The 27,615-nt window shown below is 39.2% G+C and overlaps 1 protein-coding gene and 1 non-coding gene across 2 annotated transcripts; one reads left to right on the top strand and one right to left on the bottom strand.

Annotated features, from left to right (window-relative positions):
• Positions 1-138: 138 nt before the first annotated feature.
• On the top strand, positions 139-27,615 carry SLC26A3 (solute carrier family 26 member 3). Its single transcript, XM_069587903.1, has 20 exons — positions 139-355; positions 840-979; positions 3,445-3,555; positions 4,047-4,219; positions 6,013-6,177; positions 7,712-7,864; positions 8,609-8,691; positions 12,178-12,325; positions 12,438-12,551; positions 12,659-12,736; positions 15,893-15,988; positions 17,183-17,289; positions 18,568-18,637; positions 18,727-18,819; positions 20,389-20,484; positions 20,794-21,027; positions 22,486-22,540; positions 24,984-25,126; positions 25,250-25,318; positions 27,036-27,615. Exons 1-20 carry the CDS (start codon positions 225-227, stop codon positions 27,057-27,059), a joined length of 2,283 nt encoding a protein of 760 aa, XP_069444004.1. The 5' UTR covers positions 139-224; the 3' UTR covers positions 27,060-27,615.
• LOC138439948 (U6 spliceosomal RNA) lies at positions 3,049-3,155 on the bottom strand. Its single transcript, XR_011256886.1, has one exon. It is a non-coding gene; the product is annotated as a U6 spliceosomal RNA (small nuclear RNA).

Genomic DNA, 27,615 nt, shown 5'->3' with positions numbered 1-27,615 from the left:
CACAAAACACAGTCTAGGTCCCTTAATCCAGCCTCTTTTGATCTCAAAAGGTGGTAACATTCAGTTCAGAGCTCACTCATCTGTAAATTGCATCACATTATCTCTGAGTTATTTAAGAAGCAAGCTGTGTTTGGTTTCAGGCATTTTAACCTGCTAAAGGCAAGAAGCGTTTGCCACGTAGTTTCAAAGGTCTTCCACTTACTACAACCGTCAGAGAAAGCAAAATGATCGAACCCATCGGGAATCAGTACGTTGTGGCCAGGCCAGTGTATTCTGCAAATGCTTTTGGGGAAGAACATAAGAAGAAACAAAGACATCATAAGACACTTCTGGATCATCTCAAAAAGTTGTGCCGGTAAGATGTTTTCTAAAGTACTGGTATTAGGAGTAAATGAAGCACTTTCTCTGAAATTTTTAAGCTTCCAAGTTCTTCTTTCTAGCCCAGTCTCCAGAGTCAGTCTTTTCACCTTTGATTTCCAAACCTCCTACTCCAGGGCTAGAAAGGTAGTCTCTGAAATGAACACCATCTCAGCTCTCGACACAATCTTTCCATAGCAGAAAACTGATAGATGAGGACAGAGGAAAATTTTCTGTCAACTGTTGTACAAGTCAAGCTGAGGATGACAAATAAGTTCTATTGTAGCTAAAGAAAAGAAGTATTTTTCTTAAAAAAAAAAAAACCCTTTGGTGGTAGTCAGGGCAGCTAGTACGTGTAAAGAGGTGAATATTAGTGGGAAGATTAGTGCAATGATATCATCTTTAACAAATTTCCATCTACAATAGGTACTAAACTTAAAATTGGATATTAATTAACTGACCTTTGGTTTTCATTGTTACAGCTGTTCTGCACAAAAGGCCAAGAAAATTGCCTTCTCGTTGTTCCCCATAGCATCTTGGTTGCCAGCATATCGCATAAAGGAATGGCTCCTCAGTGACATTGTTTCTGGAGTCAGCACAGGGCTGGTGGCTGTACTGCAAGGTAACTTTTTTCTGAGATGTAATTTATATATCATAAAATGCATCCTTTTAATGGGTAAATTCGGTATTGGGTTTGTTTGTTTGTTTGTTTTGGATATTTACAAAATCTTGTGCAACTAAGGTTGTGCAACTGTCATGGCTAAATAATTCTGAGACATTTTCACCATATCCATCCCCCCAAATCTCTTGCAAATCACTTCCCATCCTCCCTCCACCCAGCCCCTTGGCAAAAACTTTCTGTCTCATTGGAGTTGTCTATTCTGGACATTTCATGCAAACAGAATCACAGAACATATCAATCTTCTGCGTCTTGTTTCTTTCACTTAGCATAATGTTTGCAAGTTTCTCCCATGATGTACAAGTCCTTCATGCGCTTTTATGGATGAATAAGATCCTACTCTGTAGATACACCACATTTTGTTTGTCCGTTCATGAGTTGATGGACATTGGGTTGTCTCCACCCTGTGGCTTTTATGAATAACACTGATACTATTATGAACACTTGCACACAAGTTTTTGTGTGAACGTATGTTTTAATCCTCTTGGGTATATACCTAGGAGTAAAATTGCTGTGTCATATAATAATTCACTAGCAATGGTGAGGATTCAAAGTCCTCCACATCCTTGTGAAGACTTGTTACTGTCTGCCTTTGTTATTTTAGCTATCCTGCTGAGTATGAAATGGTCTCTCACTGTGGTTTTGATTTGCATTCTTCTAATGACTAATGATGTTGAGCATCTTTTCATGTGCTTACTGGCCATTTGTATATCTTTGGAGAAATGTCTTTTTAAATCTTTTGTATATTTTAAAATTACGTTATGTGTCTTTTATTTCTGAGTGGCAATGGTTGCTTACACTTTCTGGATAATAGACCTTTATCCAACACATGATTTGCAGATAATTTCTCCCTTTCTGAGGGATGTCATTTCCCTTTTTCATAGTATCTTTGAAGTACCCATTTTTTTTTTTTTCTTTGTATTATTTTTTTTTAATTATTATTTTTTATTTTTTTTCCTTTTATTTATTTATTTATTTATTTAAATTTTAAAATCTTTAATTCTTACATGCATTCTCAAACATGAACCCCCCTCCCACCTCCCTCCCCATAACATCTTTATGGGTCATCCCCATGCACCAGCCCCAAGCATGCTGCATCCTGCGTCAGACATAGACTGGCGATTCAATTCACATGATAGTATACATGTTAGAATGTCATTCTCCCAAATCATCCCACCCTCTCCCTCTCCCTCTGAGTCCAAAAGTCCGTTATACACATCTGTGTCTCTTTCCCTGTCTTGCATACAGGGTCGTCATTGCCATCTTCCTAAATTCCATATATATGTGTTAGTATACTGTATTGGTGTTTTTCTTTCTGGCTTACTTCACTCTGTATAATCGGCTCCAGTTTCATCCATCTCAACAGAACTGATTCAAATGAATTCTTTTTAACGGCTGAGTAATACTCCATTGTGTATATGTACCACAGCTTTCTTATCCATTCATCTGCTGATGGACATCTAGGTTGTTTCCATGTCCTGGCTATTATAAACAGTGCTGCGATGAACATTGGGGTACATGTGTCTCTTTCAATTCTGGTTTCCTCGGTGTGTATGCCCAGCAGTGGGATTGCTGGGTCATAAGGTAGTTCTATTTGCAATTTTTTAAGGAATCTCCACACTGTTCTCCATAGTGGCTGTACTAGTTTGCATTCCCACCAACAGTGTAGGAGGGTTCCCTTTTCTCCACACCCTCTCCAGCATTTATTGCTTGCAGATTTTTGGATCGCAGCCATTCTGACTGGTGTGAAGTGGTACCTCATTGTGGTTTTGATTTGCATTTCTCTAATAATGAGTGATGTTGAGCATCTTTTCATGTGTTTGTTAGCCATCCGTATGTCTTCTTTGGAGAAATGTCTATTTAGTTCTTTGGCCCATTTTTTGATTGGGTCGTTTATTTTTCTGGAGTTGAGCTGCATAAGTTGCTTGTATATTTTTGAGATTAGTTGTTTGTCAGTTGCTTCATTTGCTATTATTTTCTCCCATTCAGAGGGCTGTCTTTTCACCTTGCTTAAAAATATGGAACGCTTCACGAATTTGCGTGTCATCCTTGCGCAGGGGCCATGCTAATCTTCTCTGTATCGTTCCAATTTTAGTATATGTGCTGCCGAAGCGAGCACTGAAGTACCCATTTTTACATTTTGATGGAGTCCAGTTTATGTGTTTTAAATTTGGCCGCTTATGTTATAGGTGTCACTAAGAAACCCTTGCTTAATTCAAGGACACAAAGGTTTATACCTAAGTTTTCTTGCAATAGTTTGATAGATTTAGCTCTTACATTTACATCTTTGATACATTTGAGTTAATAAAACAAGTTTTAAGGTGCAATCTTAAATACTAGAAGACCCTAATTAAAACTTCTATGATCCTTTGCATGAAATAAGAACACTGATGCTTGTATATTTACAGGTTTAGCATTTGCACTGCTAGTCACCATCCCCCCAGGCTATGGGCTATATGCAGCCTTTTTCCCAGTCATCATCTACTTTTTCTTGGGCACTTCTAGACACATATCTGTGGGTAAGTGAATTACTGGGCTAATTAATGCTCATTGCTTTTTCTTTACGAATGACGTTCGCCATGCATTGTGTATGTGTGCTAAGTTGCTTCAGTTGTGTCCGACTCTTTGCAAACCTATGGACTGTAGCCTGCCAGGCTCCTCTGTCCATGGGATTTTCCAGACAAGAATACTAGAGTGGGTTGCCATGCCCTCCTCCAGAGGATCGTCCCAACCCAGGGATCAAACCCAGGTCGCTTATGTCTCCTGCACTGGCAGGCGGTCTCTTTACCACTGGCACCACCTGGGAAGCCCCAGTCATGAATTGTATCAATTCCATATTGTGCAACATCCAGAAGAGGAGTCATAATTTCTTGTAATTACAAATTAGAACTGAGGCTTGGGAAGGAGACCAGAACTCCAGATGGTAATCTTTCTACATGCTACATTTTGATTGAAAGACAACTGTGCTATGGGGAAGCATAATGACCACAATTCACCCTCTCTTTATTAGGTCCATTTCCAGTTCTGAGTATGATGGTGGGAGCAGTAGTTGTGAGATTAACCGCAACAGACAATACAGCTGATTCAACATTCACTAATAGCTCAATGACTAATGATTCATCAATAGATGAGCAGAAGGTGATAGTGGCTGCAACAGTTACAATACTTTCTGGAATCATCCAGGTGAGCATTTGTCCCATAATCTACCCTCCCCAATCTATGTGTCCTGACTGGTACACATCTTTCTGGGTTTTCTCCTTCTTGCCACCCCTTCCAACTCTTCCTGTTAGTTGGTGTGCCTCCCTCAGTGGCCCACTGGAAATAATTTAAGAAGAGTCACTCATGGCAACCGTAAGAGGAGGGACAGATCCACTTTGCGAAGAGGAGTGAACATGGGTCTGGAGAGTAGGAAATATGAGAACATGGAGGCACATGTGATGACAAGTCAATGCTGAACTCAATAGAATACCTGGGAATTGATACACTCACAGTTCTTACTAAACAGAACTGTATGCAAGTAATAGAGAAACTGGCAGCTTGGAAATTTTTTCTCATTTCATATTGTGTGTGTGTGTGTTCAGTCACATCATTTGTTTCTGACTCTTTGCCACCCCATGGACTATAGGCTGCCGGGCTCTTCCATGGGACTATCCCAGCAAGAATACTGGAGGGGGTTGCCATTTCCTACTCCAAGGGATCTTCCCAACCCAGGGATAGAACTGGTGGCTCCTGCATTGGCAGGCAAGTTCTTTACCACTGAGTCAACTGGGAAGCCCAATTTCTTATTGAAAGTGAAAGTGTTAGTTGCTCAGTCGTGTTCAACTCTTTGTGACCCCATGGACTCTGTCCATGGAATTCTCTAGGCAAGAATACTGGAGTGGCTTGCCATTTCCTTCTCCAGGGGATCTTCCTGACCTAGGGATCGAACCTGGGTCTCCCACATTGCAAGCAGATTCTTTATCATTTCAGCCACCAGGGAAGCCCTGAAGCTTACCATCTGAGCCACCAGGAAAGCCCCAGACGGTAAAGAATCTGCCTGCAATGTAGGATAACGGGGTTTGATCCCTGGGTTGGGAAGATACCCTGGAGAAGAGAATGGCTACGCACTCCAATATCCTTGACTGGAGAATTCTATAGTCCACATAGATTAGGGAGGGGCTTAAAGACTTACTCCCAAGCCACACCCCCACCACCATGACTGGATTGTAAAAAATGTCCCTGTTCTCAAGATGTTAGATAGTGATAATGTCAAACGCCTCAAGGTGTTGCCTAAAGACAAAGTGAAAAAAGAGTCAATTCAAACCAAGACATAGTGATATGTCAGTTCAATGATGGGGTCTGAGTGCATCTCCGATTCTAGTGCTTTTGCAAACTCACAGTGCAGGTTGCATTCTGGTGACAGGAGTGGAGAGTCAGGCCAACTTTCTATACCCATTTACATTATTGCAAAATCCTAATGCTTTGGAGGAATGAATCAGTTTTGCCCTCAGTTAAAATCAAGCAGTTTTGATGTCATAAACAGTTATGTATTTTCCAATAAAAGTTGACCAACTTGTTTGAGGGAATCTGAATGGATGCTTGCCCATGCATGCAACAGCAACCAAAAAAAGGTAACTGACAATTCCCTGGGAAAAATTATGGGGACTGATGTTAGATAAAATTCTGCTATGAAAAGTTTATGGGGTGAGTCTCCTAAAAATACTTTGCCTTCAAAAGAGGGAAGAAAAGAAACATGCTAGTTCTTGGAGGTATACTGAAATGATGTGCTATTTGAACACCATGTAACATTTGGGGCTGCGGCGGGGAGGAGGGAAGCAGAGGGAGGTACCTTAATGGGAGGCTGAGACACTTTTTTCTTCCAGACCCAAGAGTGGAGGCTGAACCTCCACAGTTTGAACCATTTCAGTGGTTGATCTTTCAGATTGCCGAGGTATATTGTGAATCTACACTAACAAGGCTCTGTCCTCTCTTTGCAGTTGCTGATGGGGGTTCTACGGCTGGGCTTCGTGGTGATTTATCTATCCGAGTCCCTAATCAGTGGCTTCACCACCGCTGCCGCTATTCATGTTGTGGTATCCCAGCTCAAATTTATGTTTCAGCTGACAGTCCCCGCACATACCGATCCATTTTCACTTTTTAAAGTGAGTATTTTTTTTTGCTTCAAAGATAAGGAATACACGAAATTCACTATCATGTTTCCCAGAGAACTTTCCTTTTGTGCCTTTGCTACGGGGCTTACTTAACAACTTCCAGGAAATCAACAGGCTGAGAAATGTATTCACATGAAGAAAAAGTGGCAAAGAGAACAACACTGAAAATCTTTCACAACTCCCATGAAGCTGATGTAAACAACAGAAATTAAGTCTCACTTCTTCTAGGTTTGACTCTTCAGTATATTTCAAAAGAAAAAAAATGACGGCGCACATGATGAAAAGCTTTGTCCCGAGTTTTAAAATCTTTCTCAAAATCTTATGTTGAAAGAAATGTGCTAATTGGATGGCACTGCTTCCCTATTTCTAAAAAAGCAGGTCTTGTTTTTTTAGAATTGAAATTCTTCTGACTCTTATGTATCCTTGTTTATAAAGCAAAAGGAAATTGGCCAATATGTAAATAGAACAGTGGTTCTTCTCTCCTCTGGAGGATGTACTTTAGAACAAACAGTGTTCTTAGTGCCTCTGAATTTATATATTTAAGTCCTCACTCATTTTTCTTTTGTGAGTCTAGCTAAAGGTTTGTCTCCTCTGTTTATCTTTTCAAAAAGCTAGCTTTTAGTTCCATTGATCTTTTCTTTTTTTTTTTTTTTTAGTCTCTGCTTAAATTCTTCCCTCTCTGTTCTTTGTTATTTCCTTCTTTTTCCTGACTGTGGGGCTTGTTAGTGCTTCTATCAAGACAGTGTTTGGGAGTCTGAGGCAAAACTTGCTCCCAGTTGGAACCAGACCTCTCTCACTCCCATTCAGAGCTATTCCAGAAGTGGAATCTTTAGGGAGTCATTTGGGATCCAGTCTGGTCCTGCTTGAGCTGTCCAGATCCCATAGATATGGAAATCCAACTGGCCTTGAGAATTAAGACTGTAAACAGTGCACAGCTAGCCAGGAAACTATTTTCCAAAGTGACAGAGAGAGTCAATGAAGCAATATCAGGGGTCTGAACCTTAATTTAAAAAGCCAGGAATTCAGGGGAAACATGCTAAGAAAAACTGTCAAAGGTGAAAGGTGATTCCCTGGACAGAGCAATAGTGTTGATTATGAAATGAAAAATGAAGTATACATATAGCTGATTCACTTCGTTGTGCAGGAGAAACTAGCACAGCATTGTAAAGCAATTTTACTCCAATAAGAAAAACAAGAAACAAACAAACAAAAAAAACAATGGCAATGACACCTAAGAGTAGAAGAGACCAGTTCTAAAAATGTGAAAAGCATCCCAGAAAATCTGACACCAGATGAAGAGCACCGCTAAACCAGTGTGATGACAATGCTACGCTAACTTACTCTTCTCATATCTCCATGCTAGTCTCTACAATTACTAGTGTCTAACGTGAGCAGAACAGGCAACTGCTATCCATCTGTCAGTCCTTTCATGTCTTACGTTTATTTTTATGCATTTGGAATTAAAGGTTGTATCCAAATTACACATTAATATAGCACTTGGGTTTTTTAATTTTTATACTTTCAGGTCCTAGAGTCCGTATTCTCACAAATAGAGAAGACTAATATTGCAGACCTTGTGACATCCTTGGTTATCCTGGTGGTAGTATTTGTGGTTAAAGAACTAAATCAGCGCTACAAAGCCAAGCTTCCTGTGCCCATCCCAATTGAGCTCATTGTGGTAAGTGATCATCTTCTGGTTTCCTTTCATAATTCGTTTGCCTTGTGTGTTTTTTTTTTTAATTTCTTTTTTAAAAATTAATTTATTTATTTTAACTGGAGGCTAATTACTTTACAATATTGTGGTGGTTTTCGTGATACGTTGCCATGAATCAGCCACGGGTGTACCTGTGTCCCCCATCCTGAACCCCTCTCCCACCTCCCTCTGGGTTGTCCCAGTACACTGGCTTGGAGTGCCCCGTTTCATGCATCGAACTTGGACTGGAGATCTATTTCACATATGGTAATATACACGTTCCAATGCTATTCTCTCAAATCATCCCACCCTCACCTTCTGCCTTGTGTTTTTATGTTGAAAGCCCTCCCTATCTGTAAATTAGGAGGTTTTAGTGAGACAGGCAATCTCTCTGCAGTTTCTGGTATAATATTTAGTATGGTATTTTTCTTCATTCATACTTTAATAACTTGCTTTGATGATTTGAGGTTTATTCTTTCCATGTAAGGCAAGAGAGCTGCCCTCTGAGAAGCCTGGTGATAGACTCATTGGAATGAAGCTGTGGTTCTGTTTCAGTAGTACATTAGAATTGCCTTGGGACTTCTCAAAAAGTAGCCAAACCTGAGCCTGAGATTCCTATGTAATAGGTCAAAGGGTGGCCTTTGGCAACGGTACTTTTTTCTTTTTTTCCAAAGCAAGATTCTTAGTGACATCTCCCATTTCTAACTTGGGCAATTTGCAACTTTGCAGACTGTGATCGCAACGGGTGTGTCCTATGGCTTTGACTTCAAAACCAGGTTTAATGTGGCTGTGATTGGGGAGATGAAACCTGGGTAAGTGTCTATCTCATGATGGCATCTCCAAGCACCAAGAGAGTTACCAGTAGTGACAGAGGACTCTAAGCTGAAATGCATTAACCCTCCTCAGCACTCTCCCTGTATCTGGCATCCATCACGCATCCAGGAGGAAGGCTCACTTCTGTCCTTCTAGGAATAAGTCACGAAGGACATCAGGTCTGCAGTTCTTAATATCAAAAAGTGTCTCCATGTGAAAGAACTCACAAATCAGAGAAGGGACTCACACGCCCGTAAAAGCAAGATAGTAGAAGTAGAAAAAGAGGTTAAACTTGTTCCTTCTCGTAAAAAAGAACCGAGAGAAACCAGATTTCCCTGGCCATTAATTACCATAAACACTATGTAGTGTTTTGTTTGAAGTTACTGGAGCCAAGTTCCAATAGTTCAAAGGAGACACTGAAGGAATACCTGCCACACACTGCTTGAGCAATCCAGATGGGCACACTCTGTCCTTTCTCAAGATCAAGTTCAAAACAAGCCCAGAGCAACTCTTACCGCTCCAAAAGGCTGGGAGGTGCAGTTTTTACAAGGAGTCTGAAAATGTAGTCCATTGCCTTTATTCAGTTGTTGAGAGAGATCCAGTTTTGTGCTCTCTCCTTTCTCTGCCTTCTGACCATTGCATCAGTTTCTTCCAGCTTGCTTACCAAGGAAACATTGTATTCCTGGTAACGAAATGAAATGAAAATGAAACAAAAATGAAAACCTTCCCTCCTTTCCATACCTAGGAATATTTAAGAATTATTCTAGGAATAAGAATTTATATGCATTTCATTGTTGACTTAAAAATAACTAACTTCTAATAGAAAGTGAAAAGTGAAAGTGAAGTCGCTCAGTCATGTCTGACTCTTTGGGACTCCATGGACTGTAGCCTACCAGGTTCCTCCATCCATGGGATTTTTCAGGCAAGAATACTGGAGTGGGTTGCCATTTCCTTCTCCAGGAGATCTTCCAGACCCAGGGATTAAACCAGGGTCTCCCGCGTTGTAGGCAGATGCTTTACTGTCTGAGCCACAAGGGAACTTCTATTAGAAGCAAATATATATTTTTAAGCAAAAAATATTTTTATCACCAGATAAAAATGTGTTATACTTGTGATATTTAGATCACAAATATCACTTTAAATGGTAGAAATTAGGCTGAAGTTGAAAGACTATTTCTAGGGTTTCTCTCTACTCTGCAACTTTCAAGTGATTATACTTTATCTTGTCAGAAGATTTTGGAAATAAAAGATAAACTTAAGATCACTGAATTACAGTGACATTACTTAGCAAATATATTTTAAATGTTAACGGACTTCTTTCCACAGTATGTGTGGGTGAAGAAGGGGGTGACATATTTATAGATCATCACACCCTACAGACAGGCAGTGTAGCCCAGTAAGCAAATTCATGCTTCCTAGAGGCAGAGTGCCTGGAATTTACTCCAGACTCACTTCCTGACCTTGAGCAAATAATTAAACTCTGTGCCTTAATATCTTTGGCTGTAAAAAATGGGGCTAAAAATAGTCGTTATTACACAGGATTCTTGTAAGGATTAAGTGAGTTAATTAATGCATGTGATATCCTGAAGTGCCTGGCCTACTGTAAGTATTCAAACTGCACTACAGCTATTCTTAATTTATCACCTAAATTACTGTGCCAGACACTTTACATGCTTTTTACACTCCCACTTCTTCTGAGTGATGATTGAGTGGACATTTTCAATGCCCATTGGTGTTTGCAAATAGAATATAAGTGAAAGATACTGATTATTAATTATTGCTAATCTGCTATTAATGAATATGACATCTTAGAAGTGACTTTGTGAAGTCATGTACACTGAGTGCAAATACTTGGCTGAAGGAGAGAGATCATCGAAAAAGCAGACAGAACACCAAGGATATATTCAGATTCCAGAGGGACACTGTAACAGTAGCTAAGAGGCACTTTGCACTTTACAATGTGTGAATAGTATTCACATTCATTGTTTTATTTGAACCTTCCACAAAAATTATGAAGAAAAGAGAACAAGTGTTACTATCAGCACTTTACAAATGAGGAACCTGGGTGAGGAGCACAGCCAGGAAATCAGTCCAGTTTTCAGGCTGCAAATCCCCATCACATCATTCTGCCTATGGCGTTTAGAGGCTAGAACAAAATAATAATAGCAGGCTTCTGGGTATTTTGGTATAAAATGCAAATTGTATCACTCATTTTATATTTTACATATATAATATTCCTAGCTAACTTTCTGATTTATAAAAGCTGCAGAATATGAAATAATAGTACTCCTTCGAAATTAGAGCTAAAACTGTATTAACACTTACAAAACATGAATAGCAATTAAAAAAGAATTGAATGGACCCAGTTAACCCAGTTGTAATAAGTTTTACATCAGAAACAGATGTTTATAGGAGCTGAACATTTTAGTAAATTTATTTAACTGCTCTAAGTCCATGCGGTATAAACACAGACATATCCTCTGTGACTTCAGTGTTTCCCTGACATAATCCCACTTTAAATGGAAACCCACTCTCCATCACGGCTGCAGTTGGCTGTAGCCGATTAGTGGAGCTCAGGGCAGAGTCCAGCGCTTGTTTGCTAAGAGTTTGCCATGAAAGGTTATTGTTATCAATGGAGGGAAATATATCTTGCTTTCCTTGTCTCAGAACTGTATTTGCTCAAAGAGCCTTCATCCATGGATAACTATTGGCAGTATCATGAGTGATGCTTTGTAAACCAATGTAACAATACAACTGGGATCTGAGATGTTTTGCAGGAAGCTTATATTGATCTAAATGTACACTGTAATGCAGCTATACTAGCAAAATCATATCAGATTTATCACTATCATTGGACTAGTTTTACAATCTTATATCAAATCCAGGCAGCATTGCTTTTCAACATTAAGATAACAGATTGCAAGGTATTCAGTGGCGCTAAATTCTTGCTAGTCATACTTGAAAGGCACAACTCAGCCTAGAATGCATTCATTCATTCATTGACTTGCTCAACAAATACTGACCACCTGATATATGCTGTGAAAAGTGTTTGATCCTGGTCATAGAACAGTGAACTAGTCATTGTCCCTGCTCTGGGTCCGGGTGAGAGTTTCTGGTTGGGAGGGCGGATGGAAACAGGAGGAATCAAATACTGGAGAAGCACAGACAATCTCGCCTAACCCTGACCTTGGGGATGAGAAATGACTTTCTGGAGGGAAGGATGGGAATGAAGGGAATGGTTCAGGCAGAGGGAACAGCAAATTAGAAGCTTCCAAGGTGGGAGATGATGGGTGATGAGAAACAAAGAAAACTTGGTATAGCTGGAGTCTAAATTCTGAGAAATGGTAGTAATTAAGCACGATGTGGAGCAAGGGGTCATTGGGGCCTTGCTAAGGAATTTGGATTTTTTCTTGAGGATACAAGGATGCTGTTGAAGGCTTCTAACCAGGTGGGCAACATTCTGACTTGCTTAATTTCAATTTCAGGTTTCAGGCCCCTGTCACACCTAGCAGGCAGACTTTCCAAGATACCATTGGAGACTCCTTTGGCATTGCCATTGTTGGCTTTGCAGTGGCCTTTTCTGTGGCCAGCGTCTACTCCCTCAAGTATGATTATCCCATTGATGGCAATCAGGTAAGTATACAACCGACAATGGGTCTAATTAGGCAACTTGAGCTACTACTTTGCATACATGATATTGATGGTGCTGCGTCTAAAAAAAAATTCCTCCTTGCTCTCCTGTCAGGAGTTGATCGCCTTGGGAGCGAGTAACATATTCGGTGGATCGTTCAAAGGATTTGCAGCAAGTACTTCTCTCTCCAGATCGGGGGTCCAGGAGAGTACAGGAGGCAAAACTCAGGTCCTGAGGGGTCTTTGCTAAGAGGCCCATCTTTGCATGAGTCCCTGGGGATTTGGAACCCTGGGGGAAAGTTGAGTTTGTGATGAGAAATGTTCTCGTCTCCACAGATAGCTGGCCTTCTCTCTGCTATCATCGTGCTGATTGTCATTGTTGCCATCGGATTTCTCTTGGAGCCTCTACAAAAGGTAGCACTCATCCCTTCTGCTGACATCTCTCTCCTTTGGATGATGAACCGAGGACTCTGGTTCTTAAACTCAGGAGACATAAACTAAACTAGGGAACATGAGTATCTACAAACTCTCAAGTACTTCTTAGCCAATATTCTATGGGCCAAAAATATTTCTTTCTCTCTTGGCACTACTTTATAAATGTTAGGAATGCAAATACCCAACAACGCTACTCTTAAAACTCTACACTGCCTTATCAGTTCTACTCTGCTGATCAACTCTGCTCTTCAGCCTCTATGTGTTTACCCCAGATATGATTAATGTTTAGATTGGAAGGCACCCTGGCACTGAAGCTTCCATATGGGTTGACTAAAGTGAAGATTTTCTTAAAGGTTGATGCCATTGAGGCCTGTATGGAATTCAGAGAATGGTACTACCAACCACACAACTTGGTCTTAGGAGTACGCCCTGCAGCTCCCAGAGCGTAGTTTGACTCCAAGACCAAAACGGTCAAACTGATGGATGGGAGCAAACGGTTAGACTTTGACCTTGCACCTTTACCCTCATGCTCCTCTGTCTGCCTCTCCAGAATTACTATAATTTTTGAGGGTGCAGTTTTATGCTTTGTCCACCACTGCAGTACCCAGGTTACAAAAATAGCAGCAGGCCCTAGGAAACACAGGATCTGTAGGAAACCAAATGATGGTCAATATATTGTTCTTTGCAGTGTTAATGTGATTTTGAGGTAGTACAGGAGGCACTGGCTCTAGTCCTATAGACATTCTTCTAATCCTGCTCTGCTGCTTATTATCTCTGTGATTTAGGCAGATCATTTAACCTCTTGAACTTCAAGTTGCCCATTTGTAAAACAGAGAGGGAAATAGCACCCACTTCACAGAGTTGTTGTGAAAATTAAATGAAACAGGGCATGTGAAGTATTAATATTTAGTCCAGGATGTGGCACATGATAAACACTTAACCAATGATACCCTTTATTGGGAAGATTATTATTGTTGTTATTCTAAACATCCAATTATACCTCTGACTACAGAGGACATAGACATAGGACACAGTCCACCAAAGTCTGTTGGTTTTTATGTAGGCCTTTTTCTTTGTTGGTTGGTAGCTGGAACATGAGTTTTATCCCAGGTTTCTGGTGTCCTGATATGGTTATCCCAAACCTGGCCAAACAGTGCACAGTACTTGCTGTCAAAATTATGCATTTTTATTGTGCTAACCTGATTTCCAAAGGAATGGCATAAAAGGAGTCAAAAAGTCACCCCTAAAGAAATATTATGTGTAAGAATTGTATATCTCAATAAAAATAAATGCACACACAACCCCCCTACATAGAGAATTCGGCCCGGTGTACTTCTTCCTGTGTGTATCCTTGGTCTCTACCTCACCCACTTCAATTTGGAGAAACTGAAAAAAAAAGCAATTGCCACTTAAAATCCTATCTCTTTCGTAAATAAATGACACCAACCACACTGGCCAGGATGTTAATCAAAGGCTTTACTTTGTAAAGGATCCATCTGACAATTACTTCTTAGATCACTGTGTCTATAATGTTTTTGTTTCATCTAAATAACTGGTCTGTTTTATCATATGAAGGCAAAATAACCTTTCATGATAGCTAAGAATGAATGCTCCTTAAGCACTTATTTAGTATCAGCGGAGTTCTAAGCGTTTTTTTTAAAATAGTTAATCCTTAGTCTCAATTACAGTCAGGATAGCCAGTTCCTGGTAAAATGATCCCCCTTTCCCTGTCTGCGGCTTCTCAATGCTCTGTAATCTTTATTTTTTTTAAGGAGTTACTGTGTATGTATTTCATTGTAAACTGTTACAAATTTTTTTAATTTAAAAACATTTTAATCGACGTATAGTTAATTTACAATGCTGTATTAGTCTCATGTGTACAGGAAAGTGATTCAATTATATATTCTTTTTCAGATTCTTCTCCCTTATTGGAAGATACTGAGTATAGTTCCCTGTGTTATACAGTAGGTCCTTCTTATTTGTGGGTGTTTAGTCACTAAGCAGTCACTAAGTAGTTTAAGTCCGACTCTTTTGAGACCCCCATGGATTGTAGCCTCCCAGCCTCCTCTGTCCATCGGATTTCCCAGGCAAGAATACTGGAGTGGGTTGCCATTTCCTTCTCCAGGGAATCATCCTGATCCAGGGTTCGAACCCGAGTCTTTTCATTAGCAAGCAGATTCTTTGCCACTAAGCCACCAGGGAAGCCCCTTTGTTATTTACCTAGTTTCAAATTGTTTTTCCATGGAATACTGACTAGGCACAAATTAATGAAAAGAAAAAAATAACATGTCTCCTTTGCAAGTTGCACTTGACTTGTTTTATACTAAAGTTCCCCAAAGCAGGAGGCTTATTGTACAGAGTTCCGTGAACCATTCATCCAGCTCCCACAGGGGTGGCATCTTACACAGCTACATGGCAATATCAAAACCAGTGCATTGACGCTGGAAGGACAGGTGCTGAAGCTGAAGCTCCAGTACTTTGGCCGCCTGATGCAAACAACTGACTCACTGGAAAAGACCCTGACGTTGGGAAAGATTGAAGGCAGGAGGAGAAGGGGACGACAGAGGATGAGATGGTTGGATGGCATCACCAACTCAATGGACATGAGTTTGAACAAGTTCCAGGAGTTGGTGATGGACAGGGAAGCCTGGTGTGCTTCAGTCCATGGGGTCAAAGAGAGTAGGACACAACTGAGTGACTGAACTGAACTGAGCTAAAGCTTTGAATTCTATTCCAAGACCCCCAAGCTCCCTGAGGTTTTGTTTTTTTTTAAACAAAGAGCAACACCCACTCCCTACTACAGCAAATAGACACACACTAGACTATCTCTGATTAGAAAGAATTGCTTTCAGTCACAGGTCTTCAGATCTGCCTTTCTGTGTCCCCAGGTACAGATGAGTAAGTGCTATCAGATGGCACGTTCCCGTCACCGTGGTGGAGCCAAAATCATACCTGGGGATAGGTCAGAGTTCCAGGGCTGCTGTGCTATGCATTGGCATTGTACACAGGAAAAGGGTGTATCGTTTGATAGGCTCTGAGGCCCTTGAAAGGATTCACTTATCTACAGCCTTCACCTTTGCTTCTATATGGTTATTGGATTATCTCAAAGTACATCTGCTCTTCATGTTTCCACAGTCTGTCCTGGCAGCTTTAGCACTTGGAAACTTGAAAGGAATGCTGATGCAGTTTGCGGAAATACGAAGATTGTGGCGAAAGGATAAGTATGATTGTGTAAGTAGAGGTGATATTATCTGAGAGAAGAACTGGAATTGCATTTTAATGCTGATGTAAAATGTATATTTATATTGTAAACAAAGGGAAATCTTGTTTCTATCTACCTGTTCAAATAACCTGCTTGTTTTATTTGCTATCTTGAAACTGCACACTCTAATGATTATTCTCTGGGATTTTAATGAAAAATGATGAGTTACTTACAAGTAGGAAATAGTCCATGAAGCACAAAGAGACAACTTCTTAGATCTCTTCTAAAAATTCTTGTAGTCATCTCTAATGCCACAGAAACTCTGAATCTTACGGTATTCATTGCTTCTGGTCTTCATTACCTCGTATGGCAGTGTCCAAAGAAGAACTCAAATTCTGAACAATCCTTTTGGAAACACTCTGTAAAGCCTCCCCTCACTCTCAACAAGCCGTGCTCTGAGAAACTGTGTCCCTAAATTACATCAGGGTCAAAGTCTGTGGTGTAAAAAGGCTTGTTAACATAGCCTATGGTTCTTAACAAGCATGAAGCAATAAGCCAGGTTTAGTTTTGCTGCTGCTAGATCAGTGTTAGGGACTTTTACACTTCTGGGACATGCTAGGAGTCTGATAGAGATAAAAGTGTTAGTCGCTCAGTCGTGTCCAGCTTTTTGTGACCTTATGGACTATAGCCCACCCACTAGGCTCCTCTGTCCATGGAATTCTCCAGGCAAGAATACTGAAGTGGGTAGCCATTCTCTTCTCCAGGGCATCTTCCTGACTCAGGAATCGAACCCTGGTCTCCTGCATTGCAGGCAGATTCTTTAGCAGATGGGCTCCCCAGGGAAACCCCCAGCAGAGATAGTAGTCTTTATTAAATCAGCAGACCAAAAGTAAGATATTAGTCCAGATTCTACTGATTAATAACAAACAGCAACTGGTTCTGCAATTTTAGCTGGGACAGATTCAGTCATTTCCTTAACTGGTTCAGGGATGGGGTTAGAAAATGGATACACTCTCTCGGGATATTTAAAAAGATTTGCTTGTGCTTCTGCAGCATCTGAACCTGAGCCAGCAGAATGACCAGAAGGCAGCTCCCTTCTACTGTGTACTCCTGACCTCTGCTTTGGACACTAGAAGTTCATGCTTTCTTATACCTCTGAACCTAGGACACTGTATTTGAATCAGAAGTAAACGGTAATGTATGTGTTGCTCTTTTTTTGACAGCTAATCTGGGTCATGACCTTCATCTTTGCCGTTGTCCTGGGGCTCGGTTTGGGCCTGGCAGCTAGCGTGGCATTTCAGCTCCTGACTATCGTCTTCAGGACTCAGTTGTAAGTGCTCACTGTGGTCTGCATCCTTGCAGGCTTTGACTTGCCTGGGTCAGAGGAGGAAAAAACCTGTCACTGGTTAGGGGGAAAGCAGTTTAGTTGATAGGTATGCAAATCTATCAAGACTGGCCAGACTGGGACTTCCCCTGGTGGTCCAGTGCTTGATTCTGCACTTTCAGTGCAGGGGGTGTGGGTTTGATTCTTGGTTGGGGAACTAAGATCCCACAAGCCTTACCATGCAAACCCCACCCCCCTAAAAGAAAAGAAAAGAAGATTGGCCAGTCTATTCTGCCTCACTCCAAGACCCGAAGGCAAAAGATGGCCCAACCTTACATCAGCCGAATCTCACCAGTTGTTGGTCTGCTTCCTTCTTTGACAATTCAAATAAATCATAATTCTCTAAGTCTGTTTACCCAGCTGTAAACTGGAAGTAATTCTGGGCAAGTTTACTGTCTTTGCCTCAGACTTGTTAAACACAGGGCAAATGTTCCTGAGAAGATTCTGAGATTCTGTGTGTCTGAGGGAGGGTTGTTTCTCTGTGCAAGTTGTTAGATTGGACTCCCACCTGGAAATCATGAAGCTGGATTTAGAGAACTTTTCAAAGGCCCCTTTCAACTTAAAATGCCACAAAAGCCACTTAGAAGTCTTAATTTTTTAACAGAATTCAAACAGATTTCTTCTCCAAACATCTTCTGGATTCTTAAATTTGTTATAAAACATCACCACCATGTGGTCACTCAGCCTTTGATGGATTATATGATGTGCCAGAGGTTTCTTGGGATCTAAGGTGTTCTAGAATAGAAGGTGTTATCTTACTTAAGTTTGATGGACTGATGGAATACATTTACATTGAGATGTTCCCACACTCTTCTATTTACTTATATTTTCATTCATTTCTTGGGGACTCATCAAACATAAGAGACAAATTGAGTGGTTGTAGGCAAGTCATAATAGTTCTCTATGTCCTCATCTATACAATAAGGTGATTGTATCTGCCTTATTTCACCCAATAACTGTAATATTCAGAATCAAAATGGCAAAGGCATATGGAAGTGCTTTGTAAACTGGATGTGGGAGATGGGAGAGGAGGCACAGTTTCAGAGCTGTGGGAGGGTCAAACAAGGTGTTTGCCCTCCAGGGCATGATGGCATGAGAATTTTCCAATCTTTAAACTTTGGATAAGCGAGCCTGCTTTGGGTTGCTAGGAAAACACCAGCGTTAAGCCTTATAGGCTTAATAAATATGCAGGAATGATTCACTTGGTGTTGATTTTCCCTACAGTCCCAAATGCAGCACCCTGGCTAATGTTGGAAGGAGCAACATCTATAAGAATAGAAAAGATTATTCTGAAGTAAGCTTCATTTTTTTTACTCTTATTTGCTAAGTAATATTAACATAAATCAAATGGGCACCATCTAATATGATTTATCTGCCTTACAGATATATGAACCAGAAGGCGTGAAGATTTTCAGATGCCCATCTCCTATCTACTTTGCAAACATTAGTTTCTTTAAGCAGAAACTTATTGATGCTGTAAGGTTTGGGGTTATTAATTTTTTTTTAAATTCCACTGAATACCTAGGAATGAAATACTTATTCTATAACAAGGAGGAGGGTCACTGATTTCACAAATACTGCAGATGGGTAGTGTTCATATTTTTGTATACTTGTCCCAGGTGGAACTATCTTAATAGGGGTCCATTAACATGTTAGGAAATGAGACTTTTTATCTAAGGTCCCATATAGAGACTCTTTTCATTATATATTGCTGTAAAGTAAAAAGATTTACCATAAGATAGATGGTCTCCTATAGATTTTCCTTGGGAGTCAACTTCAGAAACAATAGGAGTCTTTAATATTTGACTGCATCATTGAAGAGATTCAGGATAGCAAGTGAATACTTAAAAATGAATAAATAAAATATAAATGAATATTTAACACTAAATAACAACTAGTGTCCCTGGTGGACTGGAAAGAAGCTGACAAAAAAGCAGACTTTAAGGTTAAGAAACAAAAGCTCAGCACTCTTTCACGTTCCTTCTGGTCCACTCTGTCCCTCACATAGAGCTTGCCTTAAGCCCTAACTATTTTTAGTCATCTGTTATGCATCAAATATCTTTCTACCCAAGTTTTTTTTTTTTTTTTTTTACAAAAATGGGATCAGATCGTCTATCTGGCTTTAGATACTGTTCTTTTCACTTAATCTAGTATCTTTTCATCTCACTACATTTTTTGGTCAAGAGTTTATTATTATATAATTTGATCCTCCTTATTACTCTGGGCTTCCCAGGTGGTGTTAATGGTAAAGAACCCTCCTGCCAATGCAGGAGACATAAGAGATGAGGATTTGATCCCTGGGTCAGAAAGATCCTCTGGAGGAGGAAATGGCAACCCACTCCAGTATTCTTGCCTGGAGAATCCCATGGACAGAGGAGCCTGGCAGGCTACAGTCCATGGAGTCGCAAAGTCAGACAAGACTGAGGCGACTTAGCACGCACACACGTACTTATTACTCTGGAGCTAAATATTACTGCGGTAAGAACACATTTGTTTTGGAAAGGAAAAAAATGAAGGTTACCCTCATATCTAACACTAAAATTATAAAAAGTTCATATAGTAGATATGATAATTATATAAATTCTAATAGAATAAAAAATATCTAGAAGCAGGATACTAATTAGATACAACTCATATTCAACATATGGAAAAAAATAAAATGAAATTCCCTAAGGGTTGTGTGGAAAGAAAACAAAAACTTCAAATAGTTTCGATCCATTTGTGGATACTCTAGGGATAAAACCTAGATGGTACAGAGGTTTTTCAATGTTAGTTAACTGCATACAGAGTAGCAGACCATAGGTCTGATACAATGCCTTCAATGATGATGTTAAATTTTGAATTTCCAAGCAAATTTAAATTTTAATGTAAATATCTTTCATATATGTCCCAGTCCCTCAACCCATCCCATTTAATTATGCTATAATTATCCCATTTAACTAAGTAGAATTATGCTATAGCTAGAATTAGGTTATATAAGTAGAATTATGCTATACAAGTAGCAGAATATTCAGCACTCTTGTAACACAGCAATGGGTTTTTCAGATTGGCTTTCGTCCACTTCGAATTCTTCGCAAGCGCAACAAGGCTTTGAAGAAAATCCGAAAAATGCAGAAGAAAGGCCTGCTACAAGTAACACCAGTAAGTTCTTTCCCACATTTCTACGTATTACAGCTAAAAGCTTAGTAAAAGGTAGTTCAAGTGGTTGGTTCCATTTCTTTTAATGAAATGGCAGATAAACAAGGTACTTCATATGTCAGTTAGCGTCAGGTTTTTAAGGGTCTCTTGAAAATTGTATTCTCCAGGGAAAATTTTTATTCTCCAAATGAAAGAATTAAAATCCCACCACTTGAGCCCTTTGACTCTATGCTTCAGAAATTCACTGGTTAACCTTAACATTCAGTGCTTTCCTTGGTCAGAGTTTTTACACGTTAGTGTCCTCTCTTGCAGAAAGGATTTATATGTACTGTTGATGGCTTTAAAGATTCTGATGAAGAGCTGGACAATGATAAGATTGAAGAGCTGGATCAGCCCATCAATACCACAGACCTGCCTTTCCAAATAGACTGGAATGCTAATCTTCCTCTCAACATTGTGGTCCCTAAAATCAACCTCCACAGCCTCATTCTTGACTTTTCAGCAGTGTCATTTCTTGATGTTTCTTCAATGAGGGGTCTCAAAACGGTAATTTTTTTCTGAATGAAAACAACTAATCAGTGACTACAGGTTAAAAAAAAAGTTGTATTTGTGGATGGATATTCCTTTAGATAACACATGCATGCTTAAGCAGAAGTAAAATTTAATCTTAGAATATTTCATGGAGGGAGTGCAGGTGGGGTGTGTTTGGTGGACTCTTTAAAGTGCATTTCCCATGAGACTGCATATAATTTCTGACATATGCTTATAGGCAATACTGCTCACAATCCTATTAAATTCCAGTTCTGCTGTGTTTCAAATCCTTGTGGGTATTCTATCTAAATTGTCCTGAAACAGAGATCTTGCAAGAAAGTAGAATAGTGGTCCTTTTATTTTTATCCTCATCTGTCATAAGCCAATGAACTTTAACTTGGCTATATAACAATTTGTCTTTTTTTTAAGTTAGATATATGAAAGAATATATGTCACGTATGATTTTAAAAAACAGAACTGTAACAATCTGGTTGCAAGCTGTTTCCTTACCACAGGTTTGTCAACGTTTCTAAAAGAGTTTCTAACAGAAATGCTGAAACAGATATAAAGAAAATTTAAGAATGTTAACATCCCCCTCTTTTGCTTTTTTTTTAAACAGAAATCTGCCTACATAAAAACTGAGCTAAGATCTATTAAGCATAGGTGAACTAGATATAAAATTAGAAAACAGGATTAATTTTATCTCCTTCAAACTTAACCTTTTAAAAAAATCTTAGTATCACATGACCTTGGAGACTCTTTTTCTTCGTTTGCTTTTGTCTATTTTTGTTTTGAAGGAGAAAATACACATAACATTTATTTTTTGATCTTGGCATATAGCACAAAAGACAGGGACTCTACCTTAGGTTTCCTGAAGGTCCTAATTCTTACTTCAGCCCAGTAGAGCCTCCAAAAGTTTTTACTGATGATAATAGTGATATTAATGATTACTATTGATATTAATGTAAACAGGACAAGCTACTTTCCTTATCTTTTATAACCTTACTCACATCACTACTGGCATTTGTTCTGAGCCTCGAGACCAGGAAAATGGATAAAGATTCTTTGATGCTGGACACATTCAGGCACTGTGGACAGGAATAATGAACAACATATGGGTTATGGGTTTTTTAAAACGTTTATATATATAGAAAGCTCTCGTAAAGATCATTCCATAGAAGAAACTGTTTAAAAATTACATGAGAGTTCCTCTTTTGAGTCAGAGCAGACATTTTTTCATTATACTTCCTTCAAGAATGATCGTCTTTAACTTTTGACTGAAGAGTTCTTTCCTTTAGACTTCTGTCACAGAGCCTTGTTATTAATTTTAGTATCTCTATAGTATTATCTCTTTTAAAAATGTAAAGGGCTCTGAATGCAACACATTAGCATAAGACACAATTATGATAGTTTTCTTTACGTTTCTGACAAGTGAAACTGTTCCCTAAGAAAGATCTGCTTTCTTTTTAACAGATTCTGCAAGAATTTATCAGGATCCAGGTAGATGTGTATATTGCTGGAACTGACGGTAAGTTGTTCTATTTTTATTTTCTGACAATCCCTTTACTGCTAGCTCTCAATCTACACAGCTTCTCCTAAGAACAGGCATTTTTTATGATCACCAAGAAGGTCTAATTTGTAGATTTCCAACAGCAATCTCCAGAGAAACGGCATCTTTATATTTGAGTTGTGTTGATACATAATTGACTTTACAATTTTAATTCTAGTTTAACGGGCAGCAAAGGAGTGAATATGTAGCCTAAGTTTACTCTAAACTTCCTAAAAAAGTAGGTTTACTCTCTTCCTTGCCTCCATTGAATTAGCAGCCCATAATTACCTGGTCTCTGCTTCACTTCACTGATGAGGCTGCCCTTGCCAAGGTCATCAATGATATGCCGGTGATCAAAGATCAACCACCCCCATCCCAGCCTCATTCTCTCAGAGCTTTAACAGCGGGCTCTTTTTGGCCTCTGTCTCCCTGACTTTTGAAAGACCTGTCTTCTGAGTCCCTTCCCACCATTCTCAGAGCTCTGCAGTACCTCACACTGGCTCCTAGCCACACTGCTATCTATGTTAATGAACCCACAAACTGTATCTCCAGCTCAGACCTTTTTTCTGAGCAGCAGACCCGTGTATTCAACCATCTGGATGTCCTCCAACTACCTAAGATACACATATTCAAAACTAAATATATACATCCCCCCAACTACTACTTCTCCTTTTCTATCTTGATCACTACATCACCACATACCCACCCAGTTGCCCAAAGTACAAACTTTGGAGCCATCTTTAATCTCTCCTCCCCATTCCTCTATATTCGGTGAGTCACCATGAATATTTAATATTGAATCAGTCTCTTCCTCTCCATTTCTACAGCCTTAATCTAGCTCCTTATCCTTTCTCATCTAAGTCCTCTGAAAGAACTAATCAATGTCCTTGTCCATCCCTAGAATGTTCTCCCATCCCATTTTCTGACTCATCCCGTTAATCTTTCTCATGAAGCTTATAGTCCAGTGGGAAAGCCTGATAATAAACAAAGATATTTCAGGTAATGATAAATGCTGTCAAGAAAAAAATCAGGGTTGAGACATAGAGCCACAGGGGTAATGCTATTTTACACAGGTGATTAAGGATGTCCAGAAACTCAACAATTGAGCAGAGACTGGAATGAAGTGAAGGAATCAATCTTAAAAGTGTCTTGGGAGAAAGCATTTTAGGGAGGTATGAAACAGGCATTAATTTTTGCTCTGTACTGGCTCCTGTCTATAAAATCTACAGATATACCCTAGTTTCAAGGGTTCCTTATAATTAAAAACATCCTCTTAATCTCAGTAATCCTTTAAACAATTTTACTCTTCCATCATCCCAGGTCTCTTGAAAGCATCTCATCCTGCTGCCTCTGCTGCCTGGCACCCCTCTAGGTCCTTAGCTAAGGTCGTCACCCTTGCTCACTGAATGCCACCTGCATCCTGACAACCGCAGTGCCCTCATCTCCCTCTGCTGCAGTTACTGCAAGGTCTTGTCCTCGCTGAAAGTTTCCCTGTGAACAGACTTCCCCACCTCCACGCTTTCATACCTTCTCTTCCTCCTCTTGCCCCAAATCCTAGGCATTCTTTAAATGGTATCTGCTTCATTAACTTTCCCAGAATCCTGCCAAGTGGAAACAATGTTTACCCTTCTCTCTCTGAATTTCCACAGCACATGATCTGTGCCCCTCTTATTCATTTGACAACAATGTGAGGACCTACTATATTCTAGGCATTATTTTAAGAACCAAGAAAACATTAATTTTAAAGATTAGATTGCTTCCTGCCTCTATGATTCTATTTTTCATTAAGATAATATATATGTGCTCTGTCTTCCTCAAGGGCAAGATTCATGTCTAATTTATCTTTTGATCCTACCCAGCCAGAGCTTTGCATATAATAGACATGAGGCAATATTTGATTGACTGATCTGAGCCAACGATGCTGGTTAGTTCTTCCAAGAATAGAAGTAATTCCTCAAAGATTACTGGAGAGGTAATGGAGGGAGCCAAGGAAGATGTTTTCTGATGGTATCCAGCAGCTTTGGTAAAATGGACTACAGTAAGCTAATTGGTAAATCCAGAACCATGACATTGGTCCATGACTGTATGTTCTCTATTGTGGCAGAATCTCCATTTTTAGTAATAAGCCACCTTTGAACTCCTGTTATTAACAAGAGAAATTAACCCACAAGGCTCCTGCCTAACAGTGTTTCTCATTTGATCCTTTTTGGTATTTTACATGTAATTTTATTACAAAGATGCCCTTCAGTTCCAGAAGACATTGTACTAATGGTACACTAATATTGTACTGCTGAAACTCCCAAACACTTTACCGAACACCAGTGAAATGCGCATTTGAAAACAGACATTCAAGTCCCCAACCTCAAGGAGAAACCCATGGTCAAACACTTAACTTCTGTTATTCTTTCTTTCCTCTCTTCAGATGACTTCATTGAGAAGCTTACACGGTGTGAATTTTTTGATGATGAAGTCAAGGACTCAATATTTTTCTTAACAATCCACGATGCTGTTTTGCATATTTTGATGAAGAAAGATTACAGTACTTCAAAGTTTAATCCCAGTCAGGTATCAACTTTTGGGCAACTTTCATGTTTGTATAAACAACCACCAGTACTTCTTAAATTTCTCTTTATTTTTCAACGTTAAAAAGCATATTCCTAATTCTTAATTCCATCCTGGTTTTCTCAGGAAGTAGAAGCAAAATCTGATGATTTCACCATCAGTACAAATGGAGGGTTACGTAATCGGGAATGTCAGGTAAGAATCTTCAGCAGGTTTATGTATACATAGACAGTATGACGAAGAACTTTCAAAATGCTGAGGCCTCTTCCAGCACGCTACAGAAAGTCCAGCACCTGTTTGAGCCTCTGTGCCTCATTCCTAGAAAACTGAAGCAATCCCCATCTAATAGGGACATTAGGGGAAAATAAACTCAGATCAATACAAAAAGAGATGGAAAACAGTGATACTAGACCTCTTATTGCAATAATGAGCATATAGAAAGAGAATGTTTTATGTTTTCAAAGTATTTACAACCAAGATCTTATTCTGGTCTTGTCATAATCCATGAGGCAGAGAAGGAAATACTATTTCCACCTACAGATGAATTCATGATGGACCTGAGAAGCTAAGTACACTTCCTGACCCCTAGAGGCATGGGAAGCCCCTAGCCAGTATCTAGCTCAGTGCTGAATGTTAGGTTCCTTCACTTCCTTACTAGAAAGAGTTGCCAAATCATTTAACTGTATAGTGCCATTTCATTCTAGAACATTCATTTCTAGAATATTCAGTCCTTTAAAGGTCTGTCCCTAGTTTGGGAAAAGCAGAACTACAAATCAAAATGAGTATCCCCTATAAAGCAAGTATATGGTAAGTGCCTTACATTCATGATTCAATCTTTACAACACGCAAAGAAGATATCTTCATTTCACAAATGAGGAAATTAGAAGGGCTCAGAGAGTTAAACTAATTTGCTTAGGGTCATGCACCAAATTGACAGCAATAGGATCTGAAGCAAGATCTGTCTGATGTCAAGATCTATGCTCTACAGACTATATTATACTGGCTCTATCCTTTGGTGAAAAACTATTGGAAGTGAGGGTCCCAAGGAAGAATCTAATGCTTGTCTTCTCTCATATGAAGAAAGGTCTAAGAAGTGTATCAAAAAGGAATTTAAGTTAGAAGCAATGTATAGCATTAAGATAACCCTGCGTGATTATTAAGAGTTCAAATAGAAAAACCTTAGATAAAAGAGCCATTCCAGAAATCTTGATAGACCTGAGGGGTGAGGGGAACCATAATTTTGCTTCCTGGGGCTGTTTTCCAGGGAAATTCACACCTAGCACCGTGTCTGAGGACTCTAGAAAGACAGCCTTACCAGAAACCCTCTGCCCAGCAGCTGGACTCAGAATTGTCACCAAGTTTTAAGGGATAAAGTAAAGGAACAGAATTTCAATCCAATGTCTGATCAAAGCTTTAGAACCAACTGTCAGACAGAATATAGTCAATACCATCCTGTATCTGTTTCTCTATATTTTTTAAAAAACAAGCATTTAACACAAGCCCCTTGCATTACTTAGAGGAAGATAAATTGGTGGTTGTGGTTATGCCACCAGTGGTGATTCATGTAAAAGCTGAGTGTCCCTAGCCAGCACACATAAGCCCTTGGAGTTTGTGTGGCCCCTGAAACAAATGTGAAGAAATAATTACTACAACACATTATATTATTTTGGTTAAATCAGGCCTTTGAAAAATACACTTCTACTACAACATGGTATCACATGGGTCTACATTAACCAAATATCCCTGGAAGATGTTTGATCATTAAAATTGAAGACAAATTTGTTGGTGAATCCAGTAAATTCTAGCTCCCAATTTTAATCAGATTTTACTCCTTTTACATACAAGATATGATTATTAAAAGGGATAGAACTTAACAAGTCTTTTAAAACAAAAACTTTCTCTCTTCTTCCAGGTACCAATTGAAACAAAATTCTAAACAAAATGTAATTCAGAGATCCTCATCCCTCACATAAAGAAGAACTTTATACCCAGAAAGTTATTGCTAAGTTCATACATTGTATGAAGAGTATTTCTGACAGAAATTATGTTTCAAGCTTTGGAACGAGATTGTTCTAGCATGGTATATTTTTCACATATCTAGTAACCAATTATGTAAATGCTTTTAATTTTCTACTTTGTAGATTTATCAAAAGAAAATTATTTTGTTTATAAGTATTTTTATAGCACTGACAGATTTCCATCCAAGCCACTACTTTTGTGCATAGTTTGCAGTGCATTTGCACCACTGCTTTGAATCTTGTAATTTATATAGTTCATACTGACATATATTCATTTAAAAAAATCGACTGTACAATAGGTGTGTCTTGCTTTATTAAGTTTCTTATTAGCTTTCTGAAACATGCTGAGTCTTCTTTACAGTGATCTGACTGGAAACCTGCTACATGAGAATCCTTCTAACCTTTCTGCAATGAGACTTGTATTTTATAAATTTATTTATTTTATGTAACAGAAATTAAACATCATCACCAACA

This window comes from Ovis canadensis, chromosome 4 (assembly GCF_042477335.2).
Source record: "Ovis canadensis isolate MfBH-ARS-UI-01 breed Bighorn chromosome 4, ARS-UI_OviCan_v2, whole genome shotgun sequence".
NCBI lineage: Eukaryota > Metazoa > Chordata > Mammalia > Artiodactyla > Bovidae > Ovis > Ovis canadensis.
The sequence above is the reverse complement of the archived record's forward strand: the minus strand, read 5'-3'. Positions and strand labels throughout refer to the sequence as shown.